Source organism: Giraffa tippelskirchi, chromosome 10 (assembly GCF_054371585.1).
Source record: "Giraffa tippelskirchi isolate mGirTip1 chromosome 10, T2T-mGirTip1v1.2.pri, whole genome shotgun sequence".
In the NCBI taxonomy this organism is placed as follows: Eukaryota; Metazoa; Chordata; class Mammalia; order Artiodactyla; family Giraffidae; genus Giraffa; species Giraffa tippelskirchi.
This window is the reverse complement of record NC_137284.1, coordinates 74,432,161-74,459,289: the sequence shown is the minus strand read 5'-3', so window position 1 is coordinate 74,459,289 and position 27,129 is coordinate 74,432,161. Positions and strand designations below refer to the sequence as shown.

Genomic DNA, 27,129 nt, shown 5'->3' with positions numbered 1-27,129 from the left:
CTCCCAGAGTTTGCTCAAACTCATGTCCATTGATTCAATGATGCTATCTAATCATCTTATCCTAGACCCCGATGTTGGAAAAGACTGAAAGCAAAAGAAGAGTTCGGCAGAGGATGAGATACTGGTTATATATGCAAAGAATTAAACGGAATTTCACTAAGGGTAAGAAAGCAGGTTAAGAAAGCAGTTATAAGTGGAACTTCTGCATTTATTTTTGATTTTCAGAAGTTCTTCTGTTCATTTTCTGATTTTTAACTGTGTTTCAGATAGTTTACTTGCTAAAAAGACTCCACTGGATAATTTATTCCACATCAGCATACTAACAATGTCAAGATCCAAGCACACCTAATATACCAAGACAAACTGCACAATTTCTAGGAAGGCAGGACCTGAGGAATCTTCATCACAAAATAATGATGCCTCATTTAAAAAAAAACAAAATTAAAATTAAAAGCTTTTGCACAACAAAGGAAACTATAAACAAGGTGAAAAGACAGCCTTCAGAATGGGAGAAAATAATAGCAAATGAAGCAACAGACAAACAATTAATCTCAAAAATATACAAGCAACTTCTGCAGCTGAATTCCCGAAAAATAAATGACCCAATCAAAAAATGGGCCAAAGAACTAAACAGACATTTCTCCAAAGAAGACATACAGATGGCTAACAAACACATGAAAAGATGCTCAACATCACTCATTATTAGAGAAATGCAAATCAAAACCACAATGAGGTATCATTTCACACCAGTCAGAATGGCTGCTATCCAAAAGTCTACAAGCAATAAATGCTGGAGAGGGTGTGGACAAAAGGGAACCCTCTTACACTGTTGGTGGGAATGCAAACTAGTACAGCCACTATGGAGAACAGTGTGGAGATTCCTTAAAAAACCGGGAATAGAACTGCCATATGACCCAGCAATCCCACTGCTGGGCATATACACCGAGGAAACCAGAATTGAAAGAGAGGCGTGTACCCCAATGTTCATCGCAGCACTGTTTACAATAGCCAGGACATGGAAGCAACCTAGATGTCCATCAGCAGACGAATGGATAAGGAAGCTGTGGTACATATACACAATGGAATATTACTCAGCCATTAAAAAAAATACATTTGAATCGGTTCTACTGAGATGGATGAAACTGGAGCCCATTATACAGAGTGAAGTAAGCCAGAAAGAAAAACAACAATACAGTATACTAATGCATATATATGGAATTTGAAAGATGGTAACGATAACCCTACATGCGAGACAGAATAAGAGACACAGATGCATGGAACAATTTTATGGACTCTGAGGGAGAAGGTGAGGGTGGGACGTTCTGGGAGAATGGCATTGAGACATGTGTATTGTCATATGTGAAACAGAGCACCATTCCATGTTCGATGCATGTGACAAGGGCTCAGGGCCGGGGCAATGGGATGATCCAGAAGGATGGGATGGGGAGGGAGGTGGGTGGGGGGTCCGGGAAGGGGAACACATGTAAACCCATGGCTGATTCATGTCAATGTATGGCAAAAACTATTACAATATTGTAAAGTAATTAGCCCCCAACTAAAATAAATAAATTTATAAAAAATAAAATAAAAAAAAAATAAAAATAAAAAAAAACAAAAACACTGTAATTCATTCCAATTGTTTCCAACTTATTCCTATGTGAGAATGCATATGGACATGGCAATGTGTGATGGAGACACTTCCCTTCCTAACTTGACTTTCATTGAAGGGACACACGCTTTTTATTCATCTAGAGTCCTGCATAGCTTCCGAGGACCTCTGACCATTCTGACCATTTTGTTCAAAGAAGAGTATAAAATTCTTCTTATTTTGTGTTATGTATTTTGTGTTCAAATACATCACATCATTTAAAATCTCAGACTTCTGTTGAATGTTTAGAATTGTTGAGATGATATGAGCAATAAAATTCAAAACCATTACCTCGTAAGCTTGAATCATTTATTCCTTATATTGCAGGTATAATTATTATCTCCCTATTCTTCCACTTTTTTTGCTGATTAAGAAACTAACTTGCTTACAAAATTAGTGCGGAACAAAGCTGAGATTTAAACATAGGTCCTCTGACCCCTCAACAAACTCTCCTGCACTCTCCCATAGTTTTTCACACTTATTTCAGGTTTATTATTTAAAGGATTAATTCTCCCACTGTCCTATTTTTCTGAGGAGAGATGAAATGAGTTTTCTTACCATTTAGATTCTGCTGCTGCTGCTGCTAAGTCGCATCAGTCGTGTCCGACTCTGTGCGACCCCATAGACGGCAGCCCACCAGGCTCCGCCATCCCTGGGATTCTCCAGGCAAGAATACTGGAGTGGGTTGCCATTTCCTTCTCCAGTGCATGAATGGGAAAAGTGAAAGTGAAGTCGCTCAGTTGTGTCCGACTCTTAGCGACCCCATGGACTGTAGCCTACCAGGCTCCTCCGTCCATGGGATTTTCCAGGCAAGAGTACTGGAGTGGGGTGCCACTGCCTTCTCCAACCAGGCGGTCTTTATTGTCGAACAAATATGTTCATATGTAAACTCAATTCATAATTTTGCTACAGACTAGAAATCATCACTTAATAAACGGAAAAGAAGGCACTGGAAAAAATGTGCTTTTAAAAAACTAATGCAGATTTTCGCAGGGTCCCTATCATACTTTTCAACAGTGCCATTGTGTATTTATTGAACAACCAATATCCCTACAGTTAACACTTGAAACATTTAAGTTGTAAAAAGAATCACAGATTTCTACTTCTGTTTGTAGGAGTGTATCTGTGTCAACTGCGGCGCAATAAATATGATCTCTTTCGTCCTTCATGTTAATCACATGATCCCCCTGCCCCCACCACCACTTTTTAAACAGGTACCTTCAAAGTTTGACAGATATTTTCTCGGTATTGCATCGACCTGTGAAGCAGTAGGACAGTAATGTGGAAAGAGCGGTATTTCTATGCCATATTACTGTCCTTTGGTTTTCTCTAAGGTGTTAACACGGAGTTGTTGATGTTTTAAAGGTTTGAAATTATCTTTTCTAAAATTTAGATTCTAGTAGGTATTAATATTCAAGTGATCATTACCAAGGTGCAATATTAAGAAAACCATTATTTCTCCATTTAATATTGCATCATTTTTGACAATAATTCTATTAAAGGAAATATTGAATAAGTGACCATTGTTAGTACCAATTCATTTAGACAGGCATCTTCCCCACAACAGTGTACCACCATGAAAGACCCACATACAAGAAAATATAAAAAAAGGAGTAAGAGGAGTAAGAGGATCACTCCTCTATCAAGGAGAAGATGGTAATTCAAAACTTTAAGATATGTTACTATTACCTATTCTTTAGTTGTCCAAAAAAACACATGTGTATTTTCTAAGGGAATGGTTTCTATCTCAAGGACTATAAAACTATTCAATGTTTATAAAAGCAGCTTTAAAAAAAAAAAATCACATATGGCTATCAACTCAAAATGAGTTTTGCATTATTCCAAACGGTACACAGACGTGTTGAAAAGAAAGAAAGATCTGTTTTGTTGTAAAGTGAATTTGAACTAAAGAATCTTTTTTTTTTTCTTTATGGTGACAACACTGTTAAGCTGGGTTTCCCAGGTGGCACGAGTGGTAAAGAACTCGCCTGCAAATGCACGAGACATAAAGAGATGTGGGTTTGATCCCTGGGTTGGGAAGATTCCCTTGGAGAAGAGCATGGCAACCCACTCCAGTATTCTTGCCTGGAGAATCCCCTGGATAGAGGAGCCTGGCGGGCTACAGTCCATGTGGTTCTAAACTGTCAGACACAATTGAAGCCACTTAGCGTGCACACACACACTGTTAAGCCAGGGGGTGCTGCAATATGGTGAACCAATTATTTTATTCAATTTAACATGGCATTCAGTTGGCATACTAACCTTCTTAAACTGTAAACTGAAGACAAAAAGATCCAAATGAGAGTATTTAAAAAGATAAACTGATAACTGTAAGGTAAAATTTGATGTAACGTTTAGGGCAGGATACAAAGATTATTCTGTTCAGCTTGGACCTTAATCCTGGTGGTTAACTGAAAGAATAGCAGAGATTTCAAATAACTAATTCAGATGATTCATTTAAGACTTTAGCACAAGTAGATCTGAATATCTGTATTATAGTCTCACAACAAAGAACACTTAATACATAAAGAGACGAGAGGAGAAAACAGGAAGAATAACAGTTCTAGCCAAAAATCAACTTTAATTATATTTTTAAAACAAACAAAAGAACTTGTTGTTTTGACTTATCTTCTCATATGAGAGTTAACAAACAAAAGTTTTACAGGATTTATTCAATGTGCTAAGACAATAAAATTTAGCATCACTGACAAGCCAGTATCCTCCAAACTACACTCTTAAGATCCTTAAACATTCTACTATGGGCGAGGGTGAGTTTTGCAGGAATGGGAAAACATCAGGAAGGAAACTTGCTTCTTTAAATTCTACTTTTTTACTTTAGGTTTTAGTCCATTTCTAGCCTCATTTTGGGGCTCTCCTCAAACAGAGAATGACTTACAGTATAGGAGAGTGAAGGACCGATATTGTTGTATAAACCAAGGCAACATGAATGCATGTGCTGGGTGGTTATAAAGAAAAAATGACTACATGAGAACTATTTAGGGAATAACTATACAGTGGTCCGGTAATTCTAACCTGCACCCTGTCAGTATGGCAGCTTCTCTAGAAAATATAGCTGGCAAACTCAGGCCTGCATGAGCTGATCTGTACAGACAGTTGCTTATGATGTTCTGCTATTTTTCATTTAGATAGCACGGGACTGTCAGTGTCAGTTGCTGATTGACTGTGAAGTTAAGGGTCTTGGGCACCAAAACGTCCTCTGTAGTGTGCACCCAAGTTCTCTATTCTCTATGCATTTTATGAAACATTTTTCTTTTTCGACAATGTCCAGTAAAAGCTTATATAATTTCATCTAACTACAAATTCAGGGTAAGTACTTGGGTTTTAACCCCAATTATTTCAGATGGTAAAATAAGTTCGTTTTCTCATCTACAAATGTTCTAGATAACCTCTTCGGGTTCTGAGATTTCCTTCCCTAATTGTATATCTTTTCCTTGTTAAACTGTGAATATTCAACAAAGGGTCAATTATTAAAACATTTAAAATTAGTGTCTGGCTGTATGTCTTAGGAAACAAGTCACCTAGTAATGAAGTAATGGTCTGTTGAATAGAAAAGATATAGACGAGAAGAAATAGATAAGGAAGGGTGGGAGTGAAGGGACTGGCGAAATTACAGATAAACTTCTGGGATAGAGAACAATCAAGAGCTTTCCCTCCAAGTGACAAAGAAACATTATATAATGAAGGTCCTGGTGCACTGCACTAAAGCTAACAAGAGGTAGAAACTTCCAAGATGACATATGAGATTTGAGTTTGAATCTGACTTGGCAAAAAATGAACAAATAAACAAGCAAACAAAAAGACAGTGCCTTCCAGCTAGTTCGAACTTGTTACAACTTTTCATGTTGGCAAGGAGAAAGACCCAAGAACAGACATTCCTCGTTCTGAGGGCGACTCTTGGATTTAATGGTAAAGGACACCTTTTCTACATTTCTGTCTTTGCTCATGTGTTTTCTATTGTTTGGGTTTATCTCAGTCTAGGGTACAGGCCTTTTCCCCCTTTACTTAGACTAAACTATTCAACAGTCTTGACCCAAATGAGGTTTATCTGCAGTGAAAAGACTAACCTCCCTGTGAGTGGAACTTCACAAAGAAAAAGGATAATAAAGATACCTGATGTGAACAAACACCTCCCTTATTCAGTGTTAACACAATTGTGAATTACGCTTCGTTTGTGTTTGCAGAGTTGCCTCTTCTAATATATTTTCAATAGACAACAAAGCACCAAGAACACTGAGTAAATAACAGATGTTAAAAATAGCTACTACCTAACAATGTTACTGGAAGAATTAAAGTGCAGAAAACTCCATCACATGAGATGCCAACTTAAAACAAAGGCTGGCATAATACCGGTTCTTTGGTTCTTTTCAAATTAATAAAACACGTTTGTTCCAAACTCATCTGTCTCACTTAAAACTAATTGGGTTGTTTTCAATTTCTTTTCAACTCCCACTAAAATACACAATAGTGGGTACTATTCTTGGTGTAATTTTACTTATTTTACATTATTCCTTCATCTTTTTTTTTTTAACATAGTGCCAGCGTATATTTGCATGTGTGGACTATACATATGCCCTGTTTTCATATTTGGAGAGCACAGAAATCCTTCTAAATACTCTTTCTGGCCAGATTCTACTAGGTCATGTTATTCAAATGCAATATGACACAAAATTCATTTGTTCATGTGGTGTCTAGTTGCTAGGGCACACATCCAAAAAGTTAATCTTTGCGATACAAGAGAAGACCAGTAGAGACCCTGAGTGCTACCCATAGGCTAGTACAGAGCCTCACTTTTGTCTTCAAACCTAGAAGAGGAAACACTGGGAAATAGCTGTTTCTACCCAAAGTGCAACGAAATAAACACAGGGACTTCCAATCTACTTGCAAAAGCCCAGTATCTTTTCTAGACCTCTCAAGTCATTTAACATATTTTAAACAGAAACCCTATCACTTCTGCCTTTAAATAACAAAACACGATTCCTGAAAAACTAAAGGTTCTGAAACATCCCTTCAAGTCCACCAAAGGGAACGATTTAACTCTTCTTAAAGGCCAATTTCTACAGAGGGATGAATCTGACGGAACAGTAAACATCATCTAAAATCATTTGAATGTCTCACCTAAGTTTATTCTTCACATGTTAAAAAAAAAATCCTGCATATTACTTACATTTTGCTGTTACTTTGTACCCCCCCAGAGGAGGGGTGTGGCCTTCTAATGCGTCAAATCCAGCAGAAACCAGGACCATGTCTGGATCAAACTCTGCGGCCACAGGCTTCACTACAGTTCTGCACAGTAAAAAGGCAACCAGTTACACATGGGAATGGCGAATACCTTCAAAAATTGTGCAGTGAAAATGATTTGGCACAATCTCAAGAACTTCCCAAGAATAAAGAAAAGGGGAAAAGAAAACACTATTTAGTGGATCAAAAACTTATCATTTCCTTAATACTGAGTCAGTCACTTATTTTAGCATCCCAATTCAGTCTTTTTTCTTTCATCTTTTTCTCCAAATTAAAAAAAAAAAAAATGCTTGCAGGTACATTCTAAAGCCCGTCATATTACATGAACATCTGTGGCTGTTTTATCCGACTGCCTATAAAAAAACTGCTTCTTCCAAGGGAGTGACTAATGTTTTACAGAGGAAAGGCAAAGCTTTAGTGAAAACCTGGCTTGCTCCAGTTAGTAAGAACTTGGTGTAAATTTGAACTATAAATTTCTTTGGGGAAAAAGTTGCTTTTCCAACTTTTTTTAAGAAACATTTTTAAATATTTGTCGTGGTAGGGGGTTACTCTCACAAAGGAAAAACACAAAATTCCTTTAATAGGATCCAGACTATAATGTTAAGCGAGTCCAAGGTCAGAGACACCAGGAATGCGGCTGCCTCATCCCTGACTGCCACCCCTGCTGGCCTCACTTGGACACTTGAGCACTCACCTCCTCACCTTCCCAGCCTCCCTCACCCCTTCCTCCTCAGAGCTGGATTTGAGAGCCAGTGACTAGTGGATGCTACTGGGCTTTATAAAACCAACAGGATTTTAATGCAGGCTTCACAACAAGTGTGCCATCATTTAAATCCAAATTTTCAGAGACTATTTAATGAAATGAAATGGGACTAGTTCACCCTATACTGAATTTAAAAGGCAGTAAGTCCTCTTTTGTATGTTTGGGAGAAATAACTAAACCAAATATTAAAATACATATCCTTGAATAGTGACACAATTACGTTCATCTTTTTTAAATGTGCAAGTTCCCAGATGTTTTTTTACAATAACTACATATTCAGTTCAGTTGCTCAGTCGTGTCTGACTCTGCGACCCCATGAATTGCAGCACGCCAGGCCTCTCTGTCCATCACCAACTCCAGGAGTCTACCCAAACCCATGTCTATCGAGTCGGTGATGCCATCCAACCATCTCATCCTCTGTCATCCCCTTCTCCTCCTGCCCCTAATCCTACCCAGCATCAGGGTCTTTTCCAATGAGTCAACCCTTCACATGAGGTGGCCAAAGTATTGGAGTTTCAGCTTCAACATCAGTCCTTCCAATGAACACCCAGGATTGATCTCCTTCAGGATGGATTGACTGGATCTCCTTGCAGTCCAAGGGACTCTCAAGCGTCTTCTCCAACAACACAGTTCAAAAGCATCGATTCTTTGGTGCTCAGCTTTCTTTATCGTCCAACTCTCACATCCACGCATGACTACTGGAAAAATCACTCTTTGACTAGATGGACTTTTGTTGGCAAAGTAACGTCTCTGCTTTTTAATATGCTATCTAGCTTGGTCATAACTTTTCTTCCAAGGAGCAAGCGTCTTTTAATTTGATGGCTGCAACAGTCATCAAGATAGTACGGTACTGGCACAAAGATAGAAATATAGATCAATGGAACAAAATAGAAAGCCCAGAAATAAATCCACGCACCTATGGACACTTTATCTTCAACAAAGGAGGCAAGAATATACAATGGACAAAAGACAATCTCTTTAACAAGTGGTGCTGGGAAAATTGGTCAACCACTTGTAAAAGAATGAAACTAGAATGCTTTCTAACACCATACACAAACATAAACTCAAAATGGACTAAAGATCTAAACGTAAGACCAGAAACTATAAAACTCCTAGAGGAAAACACAGGCAAAACACTCTCCGACATAAATCACAGCAGGATCCTCCATGACCCATCTCCCAGAATATTGGAAATAAAAGAAAAAATAAACAAATGGGACCTAATTAAAATTAAAAGCTTTTGCACAACAAAGGAAACTATAAGCAAGGTGAAAAGACAGCCTTCAGAATGGAAGAAAATAATTGCAAATGAAGCAACAGACAAACAATTAATCTCAAAAATATACAAGCAATTCCTGCAGCTGAATTCCAGAAAAATAAACGACCCAATCAAAAAATGGGCCAAAGAACTAAACAGACATTTCTCCAAAGAAGACATACAGATGGCTAACAAACACATGAAAAGATGCTCAACATCACTCATTATTAGAGAAATGCAAGTCAAAACCACAATGAGGTACCATTTCACACCAGTCAGAATGGCTGCTATCCAAAAGTCTACAAGCAATAAATGCTGGAGAGGGTGTGGAGAAAAAGGAATCCTCTTACACTGTTGGTGGGAATGCAAACTAGTACAGCCACTATGGAGAACAGTGTGGAGATTCCTTAAAAAACTGGGAACAGAACTGCCATACAACTCAGCAATCCCACTGCTGGGCATACACACCGAGGAAACCAGAATTGAAAGAGACACGTGTACCCTAATGTTCATCACAGCACTGTTTACAATAGCCAGGACATGGAAGCAACCTAGATGTCCATCAGCAGACGAATGGATAAGGAAGCTGTGGTACATATACACAATGGAATATTACTCAGCCATTAAAAAGAATACATTTGAATCAGTTCTACTGAGATGGATGAAACTGGAGCCCATTATACAGAGTGAAGTAAGCCAGAAAGAAAAACACCAATACAGTATACTAATGCATATATATGAAATTTGAAAGATGGTAACGATAACCCTATATGCGAGACAGAATAAGAGACACAGATGCATAGAACAGTCTTATGGACTCTAAGGGAGAAGGTGAGGGTGGGACGTTCTGAGAGAATAGCATTGAAACGTGTATATTATCATATGTGAAACAGAACACCATTCCAGGTTCAATGCATGAGACAAATGCTCAGGGCTGGGGCAATGGGATGACCCAGAGGGATGGGATGAGGAGGGAGGTGGGAGGGGGGTTCAGGATGGGGAACACATGTAAACCCATGGCTGATTCATGTCAATGTATGGCAAAAACCACTACAATATTGTAAAGTAATTAGCCCCCAACTAAAATAAATACATTTATTAAAAAAAATAATAATAATTTCATGGCTTCAGTCACCATTTGCAGTGATTTTGGAACCCAGAAAAATAAAGTCAGCCACTGTTTCCACTGTTTCCCCATCTATTTCCCATGAAGTGATGGGACCAGATGCCATGATCTTAGTTTTCTGAATGTTGAGCTTTAAGTCAACTTTTTCACTCTCCTCTTTCACTTTCATCAAGAGGCTCTTTAGTTCTTCTTCACTTTCTGCCATAAGGGTGTTGTCATCTGCATATCTGAGGTTATTGATATTTCTCCTGGCAATCTTGATTCCAGCTTGTGTTTCTTCCAGCCCAGTGTTTCTCATGATGTACTCTGCATATAAGTTAAATAAGCAGGGTGACAATATACAGCCTCGACGTACTCCTTTCCCTCTTTGAAACCAGTCTGTTGTTCCATGTCCAGCTTTAATTGTTGCTTCCTTACCTGCATACAGATTTCTCAAGAGGCAGGTCAGGTGGTCTGGTATTCCCATCTCTTGAAGAATTAACAAACACTACTCTTAGGAAAATATGGAGGTAGATAATTAAGCAATGTTGTCCATTCAATCATATGCATTACAATAACCATGCATTAGAGTTTTCCGCCTCCTTTCCTTCTCTTTGGAATGTTGCTTCCACTTCTCTTCTTTCTCCCCAGTCAATCTATACTTGTAAGATTGACTGAAGGATAAACATCCTTCAAGGCACAGCTCACTTACTACCTTCTTCATAAAGGCTTCTCTCAATATCTGGATATAAAATATATATGTACATATTTTTGAAAGAAAATGATAGGATAGGAGACAAGGGCTACCATAATACGGGAAACTTTGAGTTGATCTATGGAGAAGGAAACTCAAAGATAGGCCACAAAAAGCAAGATGACTTTTCCCTATCTTTCCTGAGAAACAAATTGGCCAAAGAGAAAATACCCAGAGAGCCTGACTTCTGTGAGTCACTCAGACCAACAGTCAGATTTTTTTCCCCTTATCTTCCCTCAGTAAACTCATCAGTCAAAAGCCCCTCTCAGTCACATAGAGTTTTCACCTATCTTTTTGGTGCCCCTTTCTCAGATATGATGGACTGTGTGCAGAAAGTCTCTAGCATGAAAGACAACAAAAGTAACATGCCAACAAACGAATAAAAGAAAGGGCACTCAGAAAATGAGAGACAATGCAGGGAAGAGTATAATTACAGAAATTTGGATTACTCTCAAATATATAAGATGGTACATAATGAAAAGAAGGTGCTATGAAACTGGAGCCCATTATACAGAGTGAAGTAAGCCGGAAAGAAAAACAACAATACAGTGTACTAATGCATGTATATGGAATTTGAGGGATGGTGGCGATAACCCTGTGTGCAGGGCAGAATGAGAGACACAGATGCATGGAACAGTTTTGTGGACTCTGAGGGAGAGGGTGAGGGTGGGACGTTCTGGGAGAATAGCGTTGAAACATGTATATTATCATATGTGAAACAGAACACCATTCCATGTTCGATGCATGAGACAAGGGCTCAGGGCCGGGGCAGTGGGATGACCCGGAGGGATGGGATGGGGAGGGGGGTGGGTGGGGGGTCCAGGAGGGGGAACGCATGTAGACCCATGGCTGATTCATGTCAATGTATGGCAAAAACTATTACAATATTGTAGGGTAATTAGCCCCCAACTAAAATAAATAAATTTATAAAATAAAATAAAATAAAATAAAAAGAAAATAAAAAGTGAGGCCAATGTAAAAAATATAAAAAAAAAAAAAAAGAAGAAGGTGCTATTAAAAAAAAAAAAAAGAAATAGCAAAAAAATGTGTAACAGACTGTTTAGAAGATAAATTTGACAAATTCTCTCAGACAGTATAGCACAAAACAGAGATGTGAAAAAATGGCAAGAAACTTGAAGGACCCGTTTAGGAAATCAACATATGAAGCAAAAATCTACAGAAAAAATTTAAAAACTTATAACATCATACACATCCAAGATGTAAAACTGAGAGCAGATAATAATTTCAGACATTTAAAATATCAAAACAAAAATAAAATATCTCCCACAAATACTATCAAAAGAAGGTAGTGAATGCTCCCATCAAAATGAAGGTATAAACTAAAAAAGAGAATGAGATACAAACTGTTCCATCTAACAAAACATTTTTATAAATGTTCATTTTTGCCAAAAAAAAAAAAAATTATTCTAACCTTAGAAGAAAAGAGTAAAACTTTGGCCCGCAAATTCACACAGGCTTTCAAAATGTTCTACTTCACAGGACTAATCCTGTATATTTGAATTCATTCCAAAAATATGAAAGAAGAGAAAATTTGGAAAAAAGAGGTTCAAAATGGGGAAAGAAGTACATCAAGGCTATATATTGTTACCCTGCTTATTTAACTTACATACTTATTTAACATCATGCGAAATGCTGGGGTGGATGAATCACAAGCTGGAATCCAGATTGCTGGGAGAAATAACAATAAACTCAGATATGCAGATGACACCACCCTTATGGCAGAAAGTGAAGAAGAACTAAAGAGCCTCTTGATAAAAGTGAAAGAGGAGAGTGAAAAAGTTGACTTAAAGCTCAACATTCAGAAAACTAAGATCATGGCATCTGGTCCCATCACTTCATGGCAAATAGATGAGGGAACAGTGGAAACAGTGGCTGACTTTATTTTCTTGGGCTTCAAAATCACTGTAGACTGTAACTGCAGCCATGAAATTAAAAGACACCCGCTCCTTGGAAGAGAAGCAAGGACAAGCCTAAACAGCATATTAAAAAACAGAGACATTACTTTGCCTACAAAGGTCCATATAGTCAAAGCTATGGTTTTTCCAGTAGTCATGTATGTATGTGAGAGCCGGACAATAAAAAAGGCTGAGTGCTGAAAAACTGATGCCTTCAAACTGTGGTGCTGGAGAAGACTCTTGAGAGTCCCTTGGAGAGCAAGGAGATCAAACCAGTCAATCCTAAAGGAAATCAATCCTGAATATTCATTAAGACTGATGCTGAAGCTGAAGCTTCAATACTTTGACTACCTGATGCAAAGAGTCGACTCATTAGAAAAGACCCTGATGCTTGGAAAGATTGAAGGCAGGAGGAGAAGGTGACAGCAGAGGATGAGATGGCTGGATGGTCTCACTAACTTAATAGACATGAGTTTCAGCAAACTCTGGCAGACAGTGAAGGACAGGGAGGTCTGGCATGCTACAGTCCACAGGGTTGCAAAGAGCCAGACACAACTGAGCGACTGAACAACAACACCACTTTAAACGCCTTCCATTTTAAAATATATATGTTTAGAGTTGTGTTTGAGTGGTAGGTGTTTGTTGAATAAGTTAGTGATGCATGATTATAAGAGTTGTGTGACACCATGCTTACTGAGTGTCTACTATGTTGCAAATACCGTTTGGCTTAAAGATATGCTAAATTTTGAACTGAATCTTATTTATTTTCCTATTATTAGTATTAAACTCATGCTCAGTTCTCTTTTAAACTGATGAAACTAAGGCACCACAGATCTCTTTTAAACAGATTTTTCTTAAGCAAATCTTAAAACAAATATTCAAAAGCATTCATTTAAAATTTTATCTGAATATCTGGGTTTTCTGGTAAAAGACAGTGAACAATGCATATGTGTTAGACCCTCTTTTTTTTTTTTAATAAATTTATTTATTTTAGTTGGGGGCTAATTACTTTACAATATTGTAGTGGTTTTTGCCATACATTGACATGAATCAGCCATGGGTTTACATGTGTTCCCCATCCTGAACCCTCCTCCCACCTCCCTCCCCATCCCATCCCTCTGGGTCATCCCATTGCCCCAGCCCTGAGCATTTGTCTCATGCATTGAACCTGGAATGGGGTTCTGTTTCACATACGATAATATACATGTTTCAATGCTGTTCTCCCAGAACGTCCCACCCTCACCTTCTCCCTCAGAGTCCATAAGACTGTTCTATGCATCTGTTAGACCCTCATCTTATCCCAATATACCACTGAAAGAAAATTATAAAAATATACAAATGAACTCATAGTTTTAAATGTAAATCAGGTAGATAGATACAGATAAACCTTTTATACATGGGTTATTATATATTTCCTAAAAGCAATGACAGTGCAGTGGCAAAGAGTACAGTTAGCATCAGTCTTCAAAAAAAAAAAAAGGATCGGGGATCCTTGGAGAAGTGGTTGATTTCAGGACTATAGCAGGGAAAATACAAGATATCTCTGGAACATGTTCTGGTGACAAAAAGGTGACAAAAAAATAAATAAATAAAATGCTCAAAAAAAGATGGGGCATGTTAGTAGGGCATAAAAGCCAAGGTCACAGATCTCCCAATGGCCAAAGGTGAGACAATCTGATGAACAAAACAAATAATGACATTACTGGATTATAATCCATAGAGTCTAGTAAGTATCCAAGATTTCTCCCATAGATTAAAAAATAATAGAAGAAACACAGAAAAGAAAAAAATACCTCTGCCTTACAGAAAACTTTCAACTAATAAGTACAGAAGAATTGACATAAATAGAAAATAAGTATTTGAATAAGCTATTACTACAATCAAGTGATCAAGATTAGTATCTCCAGTGAAAAGACATATTAACATCACTACTCTCTGAGACAGGAGGATCAATTCTGTAGTATTCTTACTAAAAACATACAACCTCAAACCTAATAATTAGAAAATATCAGACAAACCCAAATTGAGGGACACTTGACAAAACAGAATGACCAGTACACTTTAAAAGTCATGGCCAGGAAAGACTAAGAATTCGCTACAAATTGGAGGAGACTAAGGAGACATGACAGCTAAGTGCAACATGAGGCTTTGGACTGGACCCTGAACAGAAAGGGGAAAGTGCAAAGTCACTACTGGGTAAAGTGCGCTCCCATATAAAGTTTGCAGCTTACTTACGAGTATTACACAGATATTCACTTCTTAATTTTGAAAACTATACTGTGGTTTTATAAGTTTCTAAGAGTATGGAAAGCTGGGTGTAGGGCATACAGGAGCTCTGTGCTATTCTTTTAACTCTTCCATAAGTCCAACAGTACTTTAAAATAAAATGCTACCAAGTATATGTGTAACAAAAACTGAGGATAGCAGAGTTGGCAACAAATATATATTTTAAATAAATCTCCAGAAAAGGGGAACTGACCAAGCGCATATGAAAAGAATGAAACAAAAAGAAGGTTACCATAGAACAGATGAGAGATACGCAATGGAACCCTGCTGAAGAAACAGGGATGTTGAAAGAAAAAGAGGCAGGACTGAAAATAAGAAAGTTTTAAAATGTTAGCTGGTTAAGAGGACCAGGACTAAAGCTCAACATCTTAATTACCTTTCCTCTATGCCAGTAACCAATATTTAACCACAGGCAAAACATTCACATGATTCTTTCTCAAGAAAAGGATGTCTAGAGAAAGCCAAGCCTTTTTATGTGGATACTGTCCCCCAAAATACAGTCATTTAGGAAGATACAGGTGACTCATGGGTAAAGATTCCACCTACAGTGGAGACACAGATTTGATCCCTGGGTCAGAAAGATCCCCTGGAAGAGGAAATAGCAACCCACTCCAGTATTCTTGCCTGGAGAATCCCATGGACAGAGGAGCCTGGCGAGTTACAGTCCATGGGGTCACAAAGTGTTGGGCACAACTGACTGAGCAAGTACAGGAAGACGCATAGACCACAAGCCAGGAGACTCAACAATATGAAGAAAAAAAAGTTCAAAATAAATGTGAATATTAACAACCCTGGACAGAACACAGATAGTTCAGGAACAGAAGTAATAATCTCAAGGAGATTCAAGAAAGCATTTTACCTTTAAAACACAGATATGCTGCCATGAAAAAGAAAAACTGAAGAACAAAGAAAGAACTTAAAGATAGAAACTACAGTTGTATACATTAGTAAGGGATCTGAAGAAGTAAAATTGAAATAGTCCCCTATAAAAGGAAGCAAATAGATAAAATATATAATAATAAGTGCAAAAATAGACATGAATGATCAATATAGAAGCCTTGTATTTGAATAACAGGATCCGTGAGAATGCTGAGGAGGAATTTTTCAACTAATAGTAGAAGATAATTTTAGGAGCTGAAAAATGACTAAAGTCTACAGATTTGATAAATCCAACCAGTGCCAAGCTCTATCTATAACAGCAAATACACACTTATACATATTCTCAGGCAACTTCAAATCCCCAGAGTTCCTTAAAAAAAAAAAAGTCACCCTCAAAAAAGATGAAGAATGAGATTGACATCAAAAGCCTAACCGGCAACACTGACTGTCCTAATATTCTGAGGGAGAATTATTTTTAAACTTTACTTCCAGCCATTATGTACTGGGATTCAAGTATGACACTTTAAAAAAAAATATTTTTTGGCAAAGCTGGATCTTCATTGCTGCATGGTCTTTTCTCTAGTTGCAGCAAGTGGGGGCTCCTTGGGGGCTACTCTCTAGGAGCAGTATGCAGGCTTCTCACTGCAGTGGCTTTTCCTGTTGCAGAGCACAGGCTCTAGGATGAGCAGGCTTCAGCAGTGCTGGCATGTAGGCTCAGTACTTGCAGCTCCCAGCTCCTGGGCTCAAGAGCATGGGCTCAGTAGCTGTGGCACACGGGCTTTAGTTGCTCTACGGTATGTGGGATCTTCCTGGACGATCTTCCTGGACCAGGGATCAAACTCGTGTCTCCTGCCTTGGTAGGTGACTTCTTTACCACTGGGCCACCAAGGAAGCCCTCAAGTATGTTATTAATACTTAAAAATACTTTAAGACATGTAAAGTCTCAAAAGCATAATTTTAAAGCCTCTTTCTGAATAATGTACTTGAGAATGTAGTTCTACAAAGCAAGGAAGTAAATCAAAGAAACAGAGGCATAGGACCAAAGTAGTGTATGTAACATAGGAAAATGATGAAGACGGGCCCGCTGATGATTTGTACACAAATTTCTTTGCTGGATAACAAATGACTGAAGCAATAATAATGGTATCTATGCTTTTTCATCTTCTCCTGACCACTGGAGATTGTCATGCTGTCCTTAAGAAGCAGTCCTCCTCCTCCATTCCTGTATGTCCTCTCCCCAAGCAAGACTCATGCTAGAGAGAGTACATTAAGCTTATAAACAGAGAATAGACTTGTGGACACAGTGGGGGAACAGATAGAGGGACAAATTGAGAGAGTAGCATGCAAACATATGTATTACCATATGTAAAATAGACAGCCAGTGGGAATTTGCCGTTATGATGCAGGGAGCTCAAACCTGGTGCTTTGGGACAATCTAGAGGGATGGAATGGGGTGGGAGGTTGGAGAGAGATTCAAGAGGGAGGAGACATATGTATACCTATTTCTGATTCATGTTGACGTATGGCAGAAATCAACACAATGTTGCAAAGCAATCATCTTCCAATTAAAAATTTAAAAAAATTTAAATAAACAGAGACAAAAATACTACTATTAGTATTACTACTACTACTACTTCAACTACTAATAGTGAAGGGAGACGTAGATCAGGTGATTAGACACTAAACACAGTAAGGAGAAAAGAATCCCATTCTGGATTTCTTTCTATGAAATACTGATACTGTTAGTTGCTCAGTCGTGCCCAACTCTTTGCGACCCCATGGACTGCAGCCCATCAGGCTCCTCTGTCCATGGGATTTTCCAGGCAAGGATACTGGAGTGGTTTGCCATTTCCTTCTCCAGGGGATCTTCCTGACCCAGGGATCACATCTGGGTCTCCCTGCACTGCAGGCAGATTCTTTCCCTACTGAGTTACCAAGGACGTCCCTTCCTATAAAAATGTGATTCGAATGCAAAACCTCCGCAGCTAGAATCAGATTTCTGGTTTTATTTCAGCTCTAGTCAATGGCCAAAGAACTGCCTGCACGGATGCTGAGTCATGCCCTGGGACTAAGCAGAACACTATTAGTGATTTGCCATGACTCACCGCAGCCTATGTCAAATCAACAGTATGCTATGCTACTCACTCCTTTGGCAAGCCCTGTGCAGGGGAGCATGCTCTGCTCTGGCTTTATGGAAAAGAAAAGCTTGCTTCCTCAGCCTTCAACTCAAAATTTAAAGCATTTCAGAGCATTTTAAATTCTACAGGGATTTTCCTGGTGGTCCAGTGGCAAAGATTCCATGCTGCCAATGCAGGGGGCCCAGGTTCAATCTCTGGTCAAGGAACTAGATCCCACATGCCGCAACTAAAGATTCCACACACCACCACAAAGATCAATGATTCTGCATGCAGCAATGAAGACCCAGCCCAGCCGAATCAATATTTCAAAAATTCAGTTACTCAATATTTTTATATTCATTCAGCAGTCATTTATTAAGCCCTTATTACATAAGAGGCACTGGGATTGTGCCCAGATTCAAAGATATGAATAAGCTGAAGTAGCTAGGAAATGTGTCTTTGTCATACAGTATGGTAGGAATTCGGCACAAATAACGTACCAAGAGACAGAAATGTATGGGTAGACAATATGGAGGAAGGTGGTATGAAGGAAGTCCACCTGAAGAATGGACATGAAAAGTGAATTTGGACATCAGTGTAAGAGATTGCTAGGAAGAAAAATTAGGGAGGTCAGTTTTGGCAGATGGATTAGCAAGTACAAAGGCATGGGCATCTGAAAGGACATGGAGCCTTGTGAAAATCGTCCAGAATGACTGGAGCATATGGTGTACATAGCAGAGGGGGTCTATGAAGACCTGCAGATCCCAGGCCCTACCTATCTGAACCAGAACCTGGAAAGCCTGATGCTGAGGAAACCAGTGGCTGAGGGTGTCGAGTGTTTCAAGAACTGGAGTAGATCACAGTGTAAAAGCATCACAAAGGTCACCCCATTCACTTTCCTCACTCAGCACATCTTACCCAACCGCCTGCGATGTGCCACGCACTGCTGGAAGGCCAGGGTTAAGAGTAGACAGTCTCTGCTATTTTGCCTGCATGGAGTTTGCACTCCAATGGGGGAGAAAGACAGTGTGTCACAGACAAGCAAGTGTGTAGTAAGGAATAAGGGGGGGAAACAACACAAAGTCATAGGAGGGGTGCACATTTAGACGTGGGTGTTCAGAGAAGGCTGCTCGGAGGCGGTGACACTGAACAGAGAACTGCACTGTGAGAAGGGAAGAGGAAGTGCAGCCCTGAGGGAACAGAGAGTGCACAGGGCCTGAAGTGGGAGCATCTCTAGTGTCTTCAGGTCAGCCCATGAGGTCACTGTGGCTAGTGCAAAGTGCATACTGCAGGGAAAGATGGTTGGAAGTGGGGCCAGAAAGGTGGCATGAAGTTAGTGTGGGGCCTTCTAGGACATCATGACTTTGGATTTCATTTTGAACAAGAAGGGAAACGGAAAAGTTTTGAGCAGGGCATCGGTATGATCTGATTTATATAATTTCTGACCTCATCAACGAAGCAAAGTACTTAAAAATGTGCTTTAGAATGATGAGGTCCTTTTGACATCTGAGGCAGCAGATTCTGATTCCCTGTATAATTTATAATGACACTATAAATTTCATTATTCAATGCACATTAAATAAATTACTTTATTAAAACAATGTAAATATGAGTTACAGGTGAAAATCTAAGCCTACATTTTCCTTTCTAGTTTAATTGTAAGTCACTACTTAAAAGCATCAGATTATAAAATTAAACATTTTCAAATGGTACAGGGACTTATTTTTAGGTTTTTCTTACAAAATTAAAATGCACATTAGAGCATGCATGCTTTTTCATCCATCTGTACATGTTTGTGCACAAAGTGCAGGAGAAGAATGCTCCCAACAAAACGCCTCATGAAGAGTTCATGCGTGGAGACGCAGTGAAGGCAGCACATCAAAGAACAGCTGCTAACCAGACTCCGGGGGTTGTGGTGGCTGGGCTTCAGGATGGCCCCCAGCACCTCGCTCACCACTGGACCAGTGCCCTTCTGGGAAAGCACCAAAGGAAGGCATTACCATGGGTATTTGTGAAGAGGGTCAGTGCTGGGAGCTCCAAACACACCAAGTATAACTGGTGTTCTCCACCAACACCAACCAGAGCAAGCCTGCTCTTCCTTAATCTTTACCCTCCATTTCTTCACAAAGCCACAAAGCAACACACACGCATGCACACACACACACACACTCTTCCTTTCTCTTTTTCACCATCCTCCTTTCTCTTTACTGATGTGATTTTTCATCTCTGGCATCCCCCTTTCTCTCTCTCAGACCCATGTCCAGTCCATCAGGGCATCCTGTTGTCTAGACTTCCAAACTATTCAGAAACTTACCACATGTAAACACCTCCATTGTTCCTGCCCTGGCCTGTATCTACATTTTTACCCTGGATTACAGCTGCAGCCCCCTGAGAAGTACACCTATTATCTCTCTTCACCACCTTCTCTAACACATCCTCTTAAAACAGCAGCCAGGTTGATATACTTAATGAGGCCTCCATCATATTTCTCAGGGTAAAAATAAAGGGCTTTTATGACCCATGTCTCCACACAGTGAGGCTGCCCAGCATCTCTCTGAGCCCATCTCTTACCATTCTCTGCCAGAACTCTCTTCACAAACATGCCAGACACACTCTGGCCATCAGGGTTTGACTACAGCTCTTCCCACTGCCCGGAGGAGTGCTCCTTCCTTAGATGACTAACTCCTCACCCTCACTCCAATATTTGCTCAAATATTATTTTCTCATAAAGACATTTCCCTAACACCCGTTCTCACACCTACTCCTGAACTCTCTCACCCATAACTCTTTTATTCTGCTTTTTTCCTCCAAATCACTTATCTTCCAAGTGAAAGTGAAAGTCACTCAGTCGTGTCAGACTCTTTGTGACCCCATGGACTATACAATCCATGGAATTCTCTAGACCAGAATACTGGAGTGGGTAGTCTTTCCCTTCTCCAGGGTATCTTCCCAACCCAGGTATCGAACTCAGGTCTCCTGCATTGCAGGCGGATTCTTTACTAGCTGAGCCACAAGGGAAGCCCTATCTTCCAAAGTGACACATAATTTACTTATTTATTATATTTATTGCTTATTTTATTATCTAATTCTCTCCAATAGATGCAAGCTCCCCAAGGGAAGAAACTGCCTCTTCGTTCACAAGTGTCCCTCAAATATATAGAAGGGTGCCTCACACATGGTAAAAGTGAAAGTCTCTCAATCCTATCTGACTCTTTGCGATCCCATGGACTATACAGTTCATGGAATTCTCCAGACCAGAATACTGGAGTGGGTAGCCATTCCCTTCTCCAGGGGATCTTCCCAATCCAGTGATCAAACACAGGTCTCTCACATTACAGGAGGATTCTTTACCAGCTGAGCCACCAGGGAAGCCCAAAAAGTGAAAGTGAAAGTCATTCAGTCATGTCTGACTGTTTGCGACCCCATGGACTATGTAGTCCATGGAATTCTCCAGGCCAGAATACTGGAGTGGGTAGCTGTTCTCTTCTCCAGGGGATCTTCCCAACCCAGAGATCGAACCCAGGTCTCCCACATTGCAGGCAGATTCTTTTATCATCTGAGCCACCAGGGAAGCCCAAGAATACTAGCCTATCCCTTCTCCAAGGGATTGTCCCTACATTGTAGGCAGATTCACACTTGGTAGACACTCAATAAATAGGTGTTGAATGGAATGTTGAATAATAGTTCCTACAACTTTTCATGCTTTCAGCTCATGTTTTCTTGGTCTCTCAATCTTTCTCAAGCTTCTCTACATTTCACAAATAAGTACTGAAATGAAGTAAATGAGGTCTCTCCTTCCAAGAAGGATATCAAACTCTGCAATGTTTTCCACTGCCTTCCATCTAATTGAATTCTTTGGCTTCAATTTACAATTGTAGCAGAGTAGAAAGATTCCAACTCAAGACATCCAGTTGCTGTTCTTGGCACTGCTCTTAATTGTGTGACCTCAGTAAATTGTCTTCCCTCAACTATAAACTGGAAGTGGTAGGGGGAAGGGTGGGCAGGGAGAGGAGATTCACTTAAATGGTCTCTAAAGTCATATGCAGTTCTCACATGATTTGTTATGTCTCAGACCTACTACATCAAAGGGATACTTTCCCCTCCATCTTACTCTTGTTCTCTTGCAATTTTTTTTTGATAAGAAAAACCACTGCCCAGGTTGGGAGAGAACTGATATATTTGCTTGAAGGTAGCCCAAAGGTATAAAGCTCCAGTTATAAAATGACTAAGTTCTGAGGATATAATGTATAGCATGGTGACTGTTTTTGTACTGAATATTTGAAAGTTGGTAAGACTAGATCTCTGGCTTCCCTGGTGGCTCAGATGGTAAAGAATCTGCCTGCAGGAGACCCAGGTTCAATCCCTGGGTCGAGAATATCCCCTGGAGAAGGGAATGGCTACCCACTCCAGTATTCTTGCCTGGAGAATTCCATGGACAGAGGAGTCTGGCGAGCTACAGCCTATGAGGTTGCAAAGAGTCTGACATGACTGAAGTGACTAACACTTTTACTTTCAAGAGTAGATCTCAAAGGTTCTCCTCACAAGAGGAAAAAATTGTATGTGAGATGATGGATATGAATTAATCTTATTGTGGTTATCATTTTGCAATATATATGTGTGTATCAACGTTATGTTACACATCTTAAACATATACAATGCTGCATGTCAATTATACCAATAAAACCAGAAAAAAAAAAAAAAGAGAAAAGAAAAGCGATTTTCTGAAGCTCAACATTTCTGATCAAAATCTTTGTGAAGTATGAACTGATTTGCCCTTATCTTTTCAGGTCAATTCTGAGGTGTGTCTTTCCTTTGATGACTCTGGACACTATAGTTTAAAGAAAACTAATTCACAGCAAGTATAAAGTCTTTGCGCTAAATTCCTAAATTAAATTCTTTTAATTTTTTAAAAGTAGTACTTCTAAGAAATTAGAGGTCTAAATATGACATCTAGTGAGTTTATATTATTTTGCTATATTAAGATGTTAAGCACAGTATACTGTTTTTAAAAGACTAAATCCTTGATGAGAATAAGGCAACTATGCAAAAATAGCAACATTTTTAAAGTTTGCATAATAATAGCTCTAAATCTTGTTACATTACTTCATTTAAACGTGTGTGTCTCATAATACCACACAACATATTCTAACTAGGAAAATACATGTATATATAATCTTACTAAATATATTAGTGTATATACATAAGGGGTTTAAATATCTAATTTTATAAATATATATATATATTCCTAGTCCATAAAGTTAATTCTTTTAATTACAGTTTTAAACGTGACATTTAGTAAGTTTATATCACTTTAGTACATTAAAATGTCAATGCTAATTTTAGAATTCTCTTTAAAAAAAAGAATATTTTAAGTGACTAAGGGACTTTCCTTGCTTAAGATGTGTCATATAACCAGTAACAGTTCTGACTAATTCAGAGATATTACTCAATGTTTCTCTGAGCTGAGAGTTCAGAGAAAAATCCTCAACAGTAGCTCTTCCTGGTTTGGGACACTGTCACTGACTGTCATATTATATGATTATATTTGGTGTTTTTCTGAACACAGAGCAATGCTAGCTTCCTAGGCAAAATCCTAAACTCAACTATAGCAAGCTAGGAAAAATTATAAGATTGCTAGTCTCAAAATGGATAAAGTGACTCATTAACTACCATATAAAACTACAATGATAATCGAATCAAGAGATTTGCTTTTGTTGAACTCTATATTGAAATTCAGTATAGAAAAATTAACACATCAGAATTAAAATAATTATATATTCTAAAATTTTGGTGTTTTTAGAAGTAATTCAAGAGTTAATATTTAAATTTTATTAAAATGAACCTTCTTTTGCTTTGAAATACAGAAAGAAATGTATATGTGTTTATATATGTCCCTTTCTAGTCATTATTTTATGAAAGGATATAAATACCACGTATTTTAATGTGTCAAAATGTGGCTATAATTTTGAAACAGCGGTCTTCAAGAAGTATTTTATTATGATTCCAAATGTGGGTCCAGTAACTTGCAGATGGTCTTATGTCTGTAGTTTAATGTGTGTGTGCATGCTAAGTCGCTTCAGTCATGTCTGACTCTTTATGACCCCATGAACTGTAGCCTGCCAGGCTTCTCTGTCCATGGCATTCTCCAGGTAAGAATACTGGAGTGGGTTGTCATTCCCTCCTCCAGGGGATCTTCCCACCCGGGGATCGAACCTGAGTCCCTTATGCCTCCTGCATTGGCAGATGGGTTCTTCACCACTAGCACCACCTGGGAAGCCCCGTTTCTTAAGTGTTGCTAAACCAGTTCTTCCTAAAAGCTATGGCGAAAGGAACGGTTGCTCTGCTGCTATCCAGTTAACAAAGTACCCAGCTGCTGGTATCCAAAGGACTAGGATCTTCACCAGAAAATGCACCAGAACCACCGAGTCCTTCCAGGAATCTCTCCAAAATTCCTGGTGTATATGCAAGCCGGTGGCTACTTCTCTTTGGTAGGTGGACACCTACCAAGATACTAGCTCCACAGCAGACCTTACACACTCTGACTCTCTCATGCCTGTCTACCTTATTAATCCTTCCTCTCTTTCTTCCTTTCTTTCTCCATCCTCCTTTCTTTCTTCTCTTCCTTTTCTCTCCTTTATTTTTTCAAAATTTTCTTTTTTTCTAAAGACCAATTTATTCTTAAAAGTCATGATAATAATTTAAGAAGAATCTAGAGAAATTTGATACAAACTGGAACACCAATTTTTCACCTGTGTGCCTTAGGTGAAGATCAATTAGATAACTGAAGAAGAAGGTCCACTGAGAGATAGTAAGTCCACATACCCAGGCAAGACAGCGAGGCAGAACAACCCTCTGCAACACGCATCTTTCCAAACCTTTGTTTATTTTTTCGTCTCCATGGCAACCCAGTGGTTGTAAAATATGGTCATAATAAGTGGAAAATAGAACACAAATGACAGTAAAATGTTCTTATAACTCAAACAGCAGAGAATTGTTTAGAGAATTCGGAAATGCTGATTTTTTAAAAATGGGCTCATAGCAGGAAAAAACGTCTACCTAAGTCAATAGTAAATTTCCCCTCCAGAGGGACAACGACATGCCTGTGACACATGCACTTTGGAAACTTAATTATGTGCCCATTTCTTGTTATTACTTTCTTTATCCAAAAAAATCCCTAAAGAGATTTTACTACCATCAAATCAGTCATAGGGATTTCTCTGCTTTCAGAGGGGTGCAATGTGGAGCTTAATATACATATTGCGTTTCCCATCATGCTATGAGCACAGAATATTCTTTCTGTAAAGTTTTAAATGGGCCTCTCTTTGGTCTTTGCACAAGTGATTGCATTCCATAAAATATTACTGCATAAAGTCAAAGCACCCTGGCTAGAAATTAAACTCAGTATTCTAATAAAATCCAATTGAGAATATACACACACACACACACACACACACACACACACACACACACACTTTAAGAGAATTTTAGCCTTTATATTTCTTCTCAAAGAAGAGAAGATAGAGCTTTGTAGGCATAAAAAGAAGGAAAAAGAAAGGTCAAACTTTAAGTAAATGTTCTGTGGTTTATAGAATTCACAAAACAAATTACAGCATGACATCCTCTTCAAGGAACTGTTTGTGTCTTCGGAAAAAGTGTGTATTATTTTTGGTGAAGTCTATCTTTTGATGTGGCCTTTCTGAGGGAAGCAGCATCATCAAAATTTTTTCTTTTAATTGCGTAACAATACGAGATGAACAAGACAAAAGGCAAGCTCATTTAGTAATTTACTTCCCTGAGGCATAGCCAGAAAGAGGCTGAGAAGGAAGGAAGAACTTGGGTACCAAAAGCAGCTCTGAAGTGCAAGTCATTATCTCCTCAATTAGGAGACCAGTTCAAGATCCAGGAGTTCTTATTTGATCCACATCTAATATAACAAGAGTGCAGGATTACCCACAAAGATAAAGAAATAGTTAAGATGAAATATAAAATAAACAAAATTGTTCTCATTTGAAAAATTAAAAGCAACCATTTATAAGAATTTATGTATTCAACTAAATATTCATAAATATTCAAACAGATCTTTAAAATTACTATTCAGAATTGACATTTAGGAAATCAATATGAATAGCCATTAAATTTTTTTAAAAAAATCTACCTTATTAGTAATCAAAGAAATGTAAATTAACAAAAATATGCCATTTCCTGCTTATCCTAAAGTATTTTTTGAAACACTAATATTTTATATAGGTAAAGGTGAATTGAAATTGGGACTCACATATGTTACTGGTATGGTTACAAATGTTTAAGGCGCTTTTTGGAAATCAATTACCCAGTTTGTATTAAAAAACTTAAAAAAATTATCATACCTGTTAACTGATAGTTTAGCTTCTACAACTTTTTCTTTAAAGAAAGAATCACATTTAAATGAGGACAAATTTAAGTCTGACTTATATTTAAAATACTAAGAATTTGAAAATGGGCTAAATGTCCATCATTAGGGAAGTGATTAAATAATATTATGCAGCTCTTAGAAATTTTGTTGTAATTTGACCTAAATAATAGAAGGGTTTATATTCATAATTTGGGTTTAACTGTGTTTTAAGAATAATGATTGACATAAGGAAAATGCTGGTATTGCTGATGTTAAAATGCAACAGTCAAGACACATGTGAAAGATAATGAAAATATGCAAAATTATTAGATTACACCTATATACTGGAATTCTAAGAAATATTTTCTATTTTACTCTTTGTACTTTTCTGTATGTTCCATGTTTTCCATAATGAACAAACATTAATTTTGTAATCAGTATAATAGCTTGATCACTATCTTTAGTAATTAAAAATTAAAATCACTTTATACAAGATTTATTAATAAGCAGAGATTTTTTATTGTTTTCTTTTTCATTAGTTGAAGATGAAAAAAATACTACCTAACAAAATCTGGGAGATAAATGTGATATATGATATGATTACATTTATATAAGAGAAAATGCTATTTTAAAAGTCCTATGGCTGCTGCTGCTGCTAGGTCGCTTCAGTCGTGTCCGACTCTGTGCGACCCCATAGCCCACCAGTCTCCCCCATCCCTGGGATTCTCCAGGCAAGAATACTGGAGTGGGTTGCCATTTCCTTCTCCAATGCA

General features: G+C 38.3%; 1 protein-coding gene across 6 annotated transcripts in view; it reads right to left on the bottom strand.

Annotated features, from left to right (window-relative positions):
- HDAC9 (histone deacetylase 9) overlaps positions 1-27,129 on the bottom strand; it is a 788,642-nt gene that overhangs the window by 133,503 nt on the left and 628,010 nt on the right. For all 6 annotated transcript variants that reach the window (XM_081537682.1, XM_081537684.1, XM_081537687.1 and 3 more), the window contains one exon: positions 6,834-6,952. In XM_081537682.1, the coding sequence (XP_081393808.1) occupies positions 6,834-6,952 (119 nt within the window). The remainder of the gene's footprint in view (positions 1-6,833; positions 6,953-27,129) is intronic.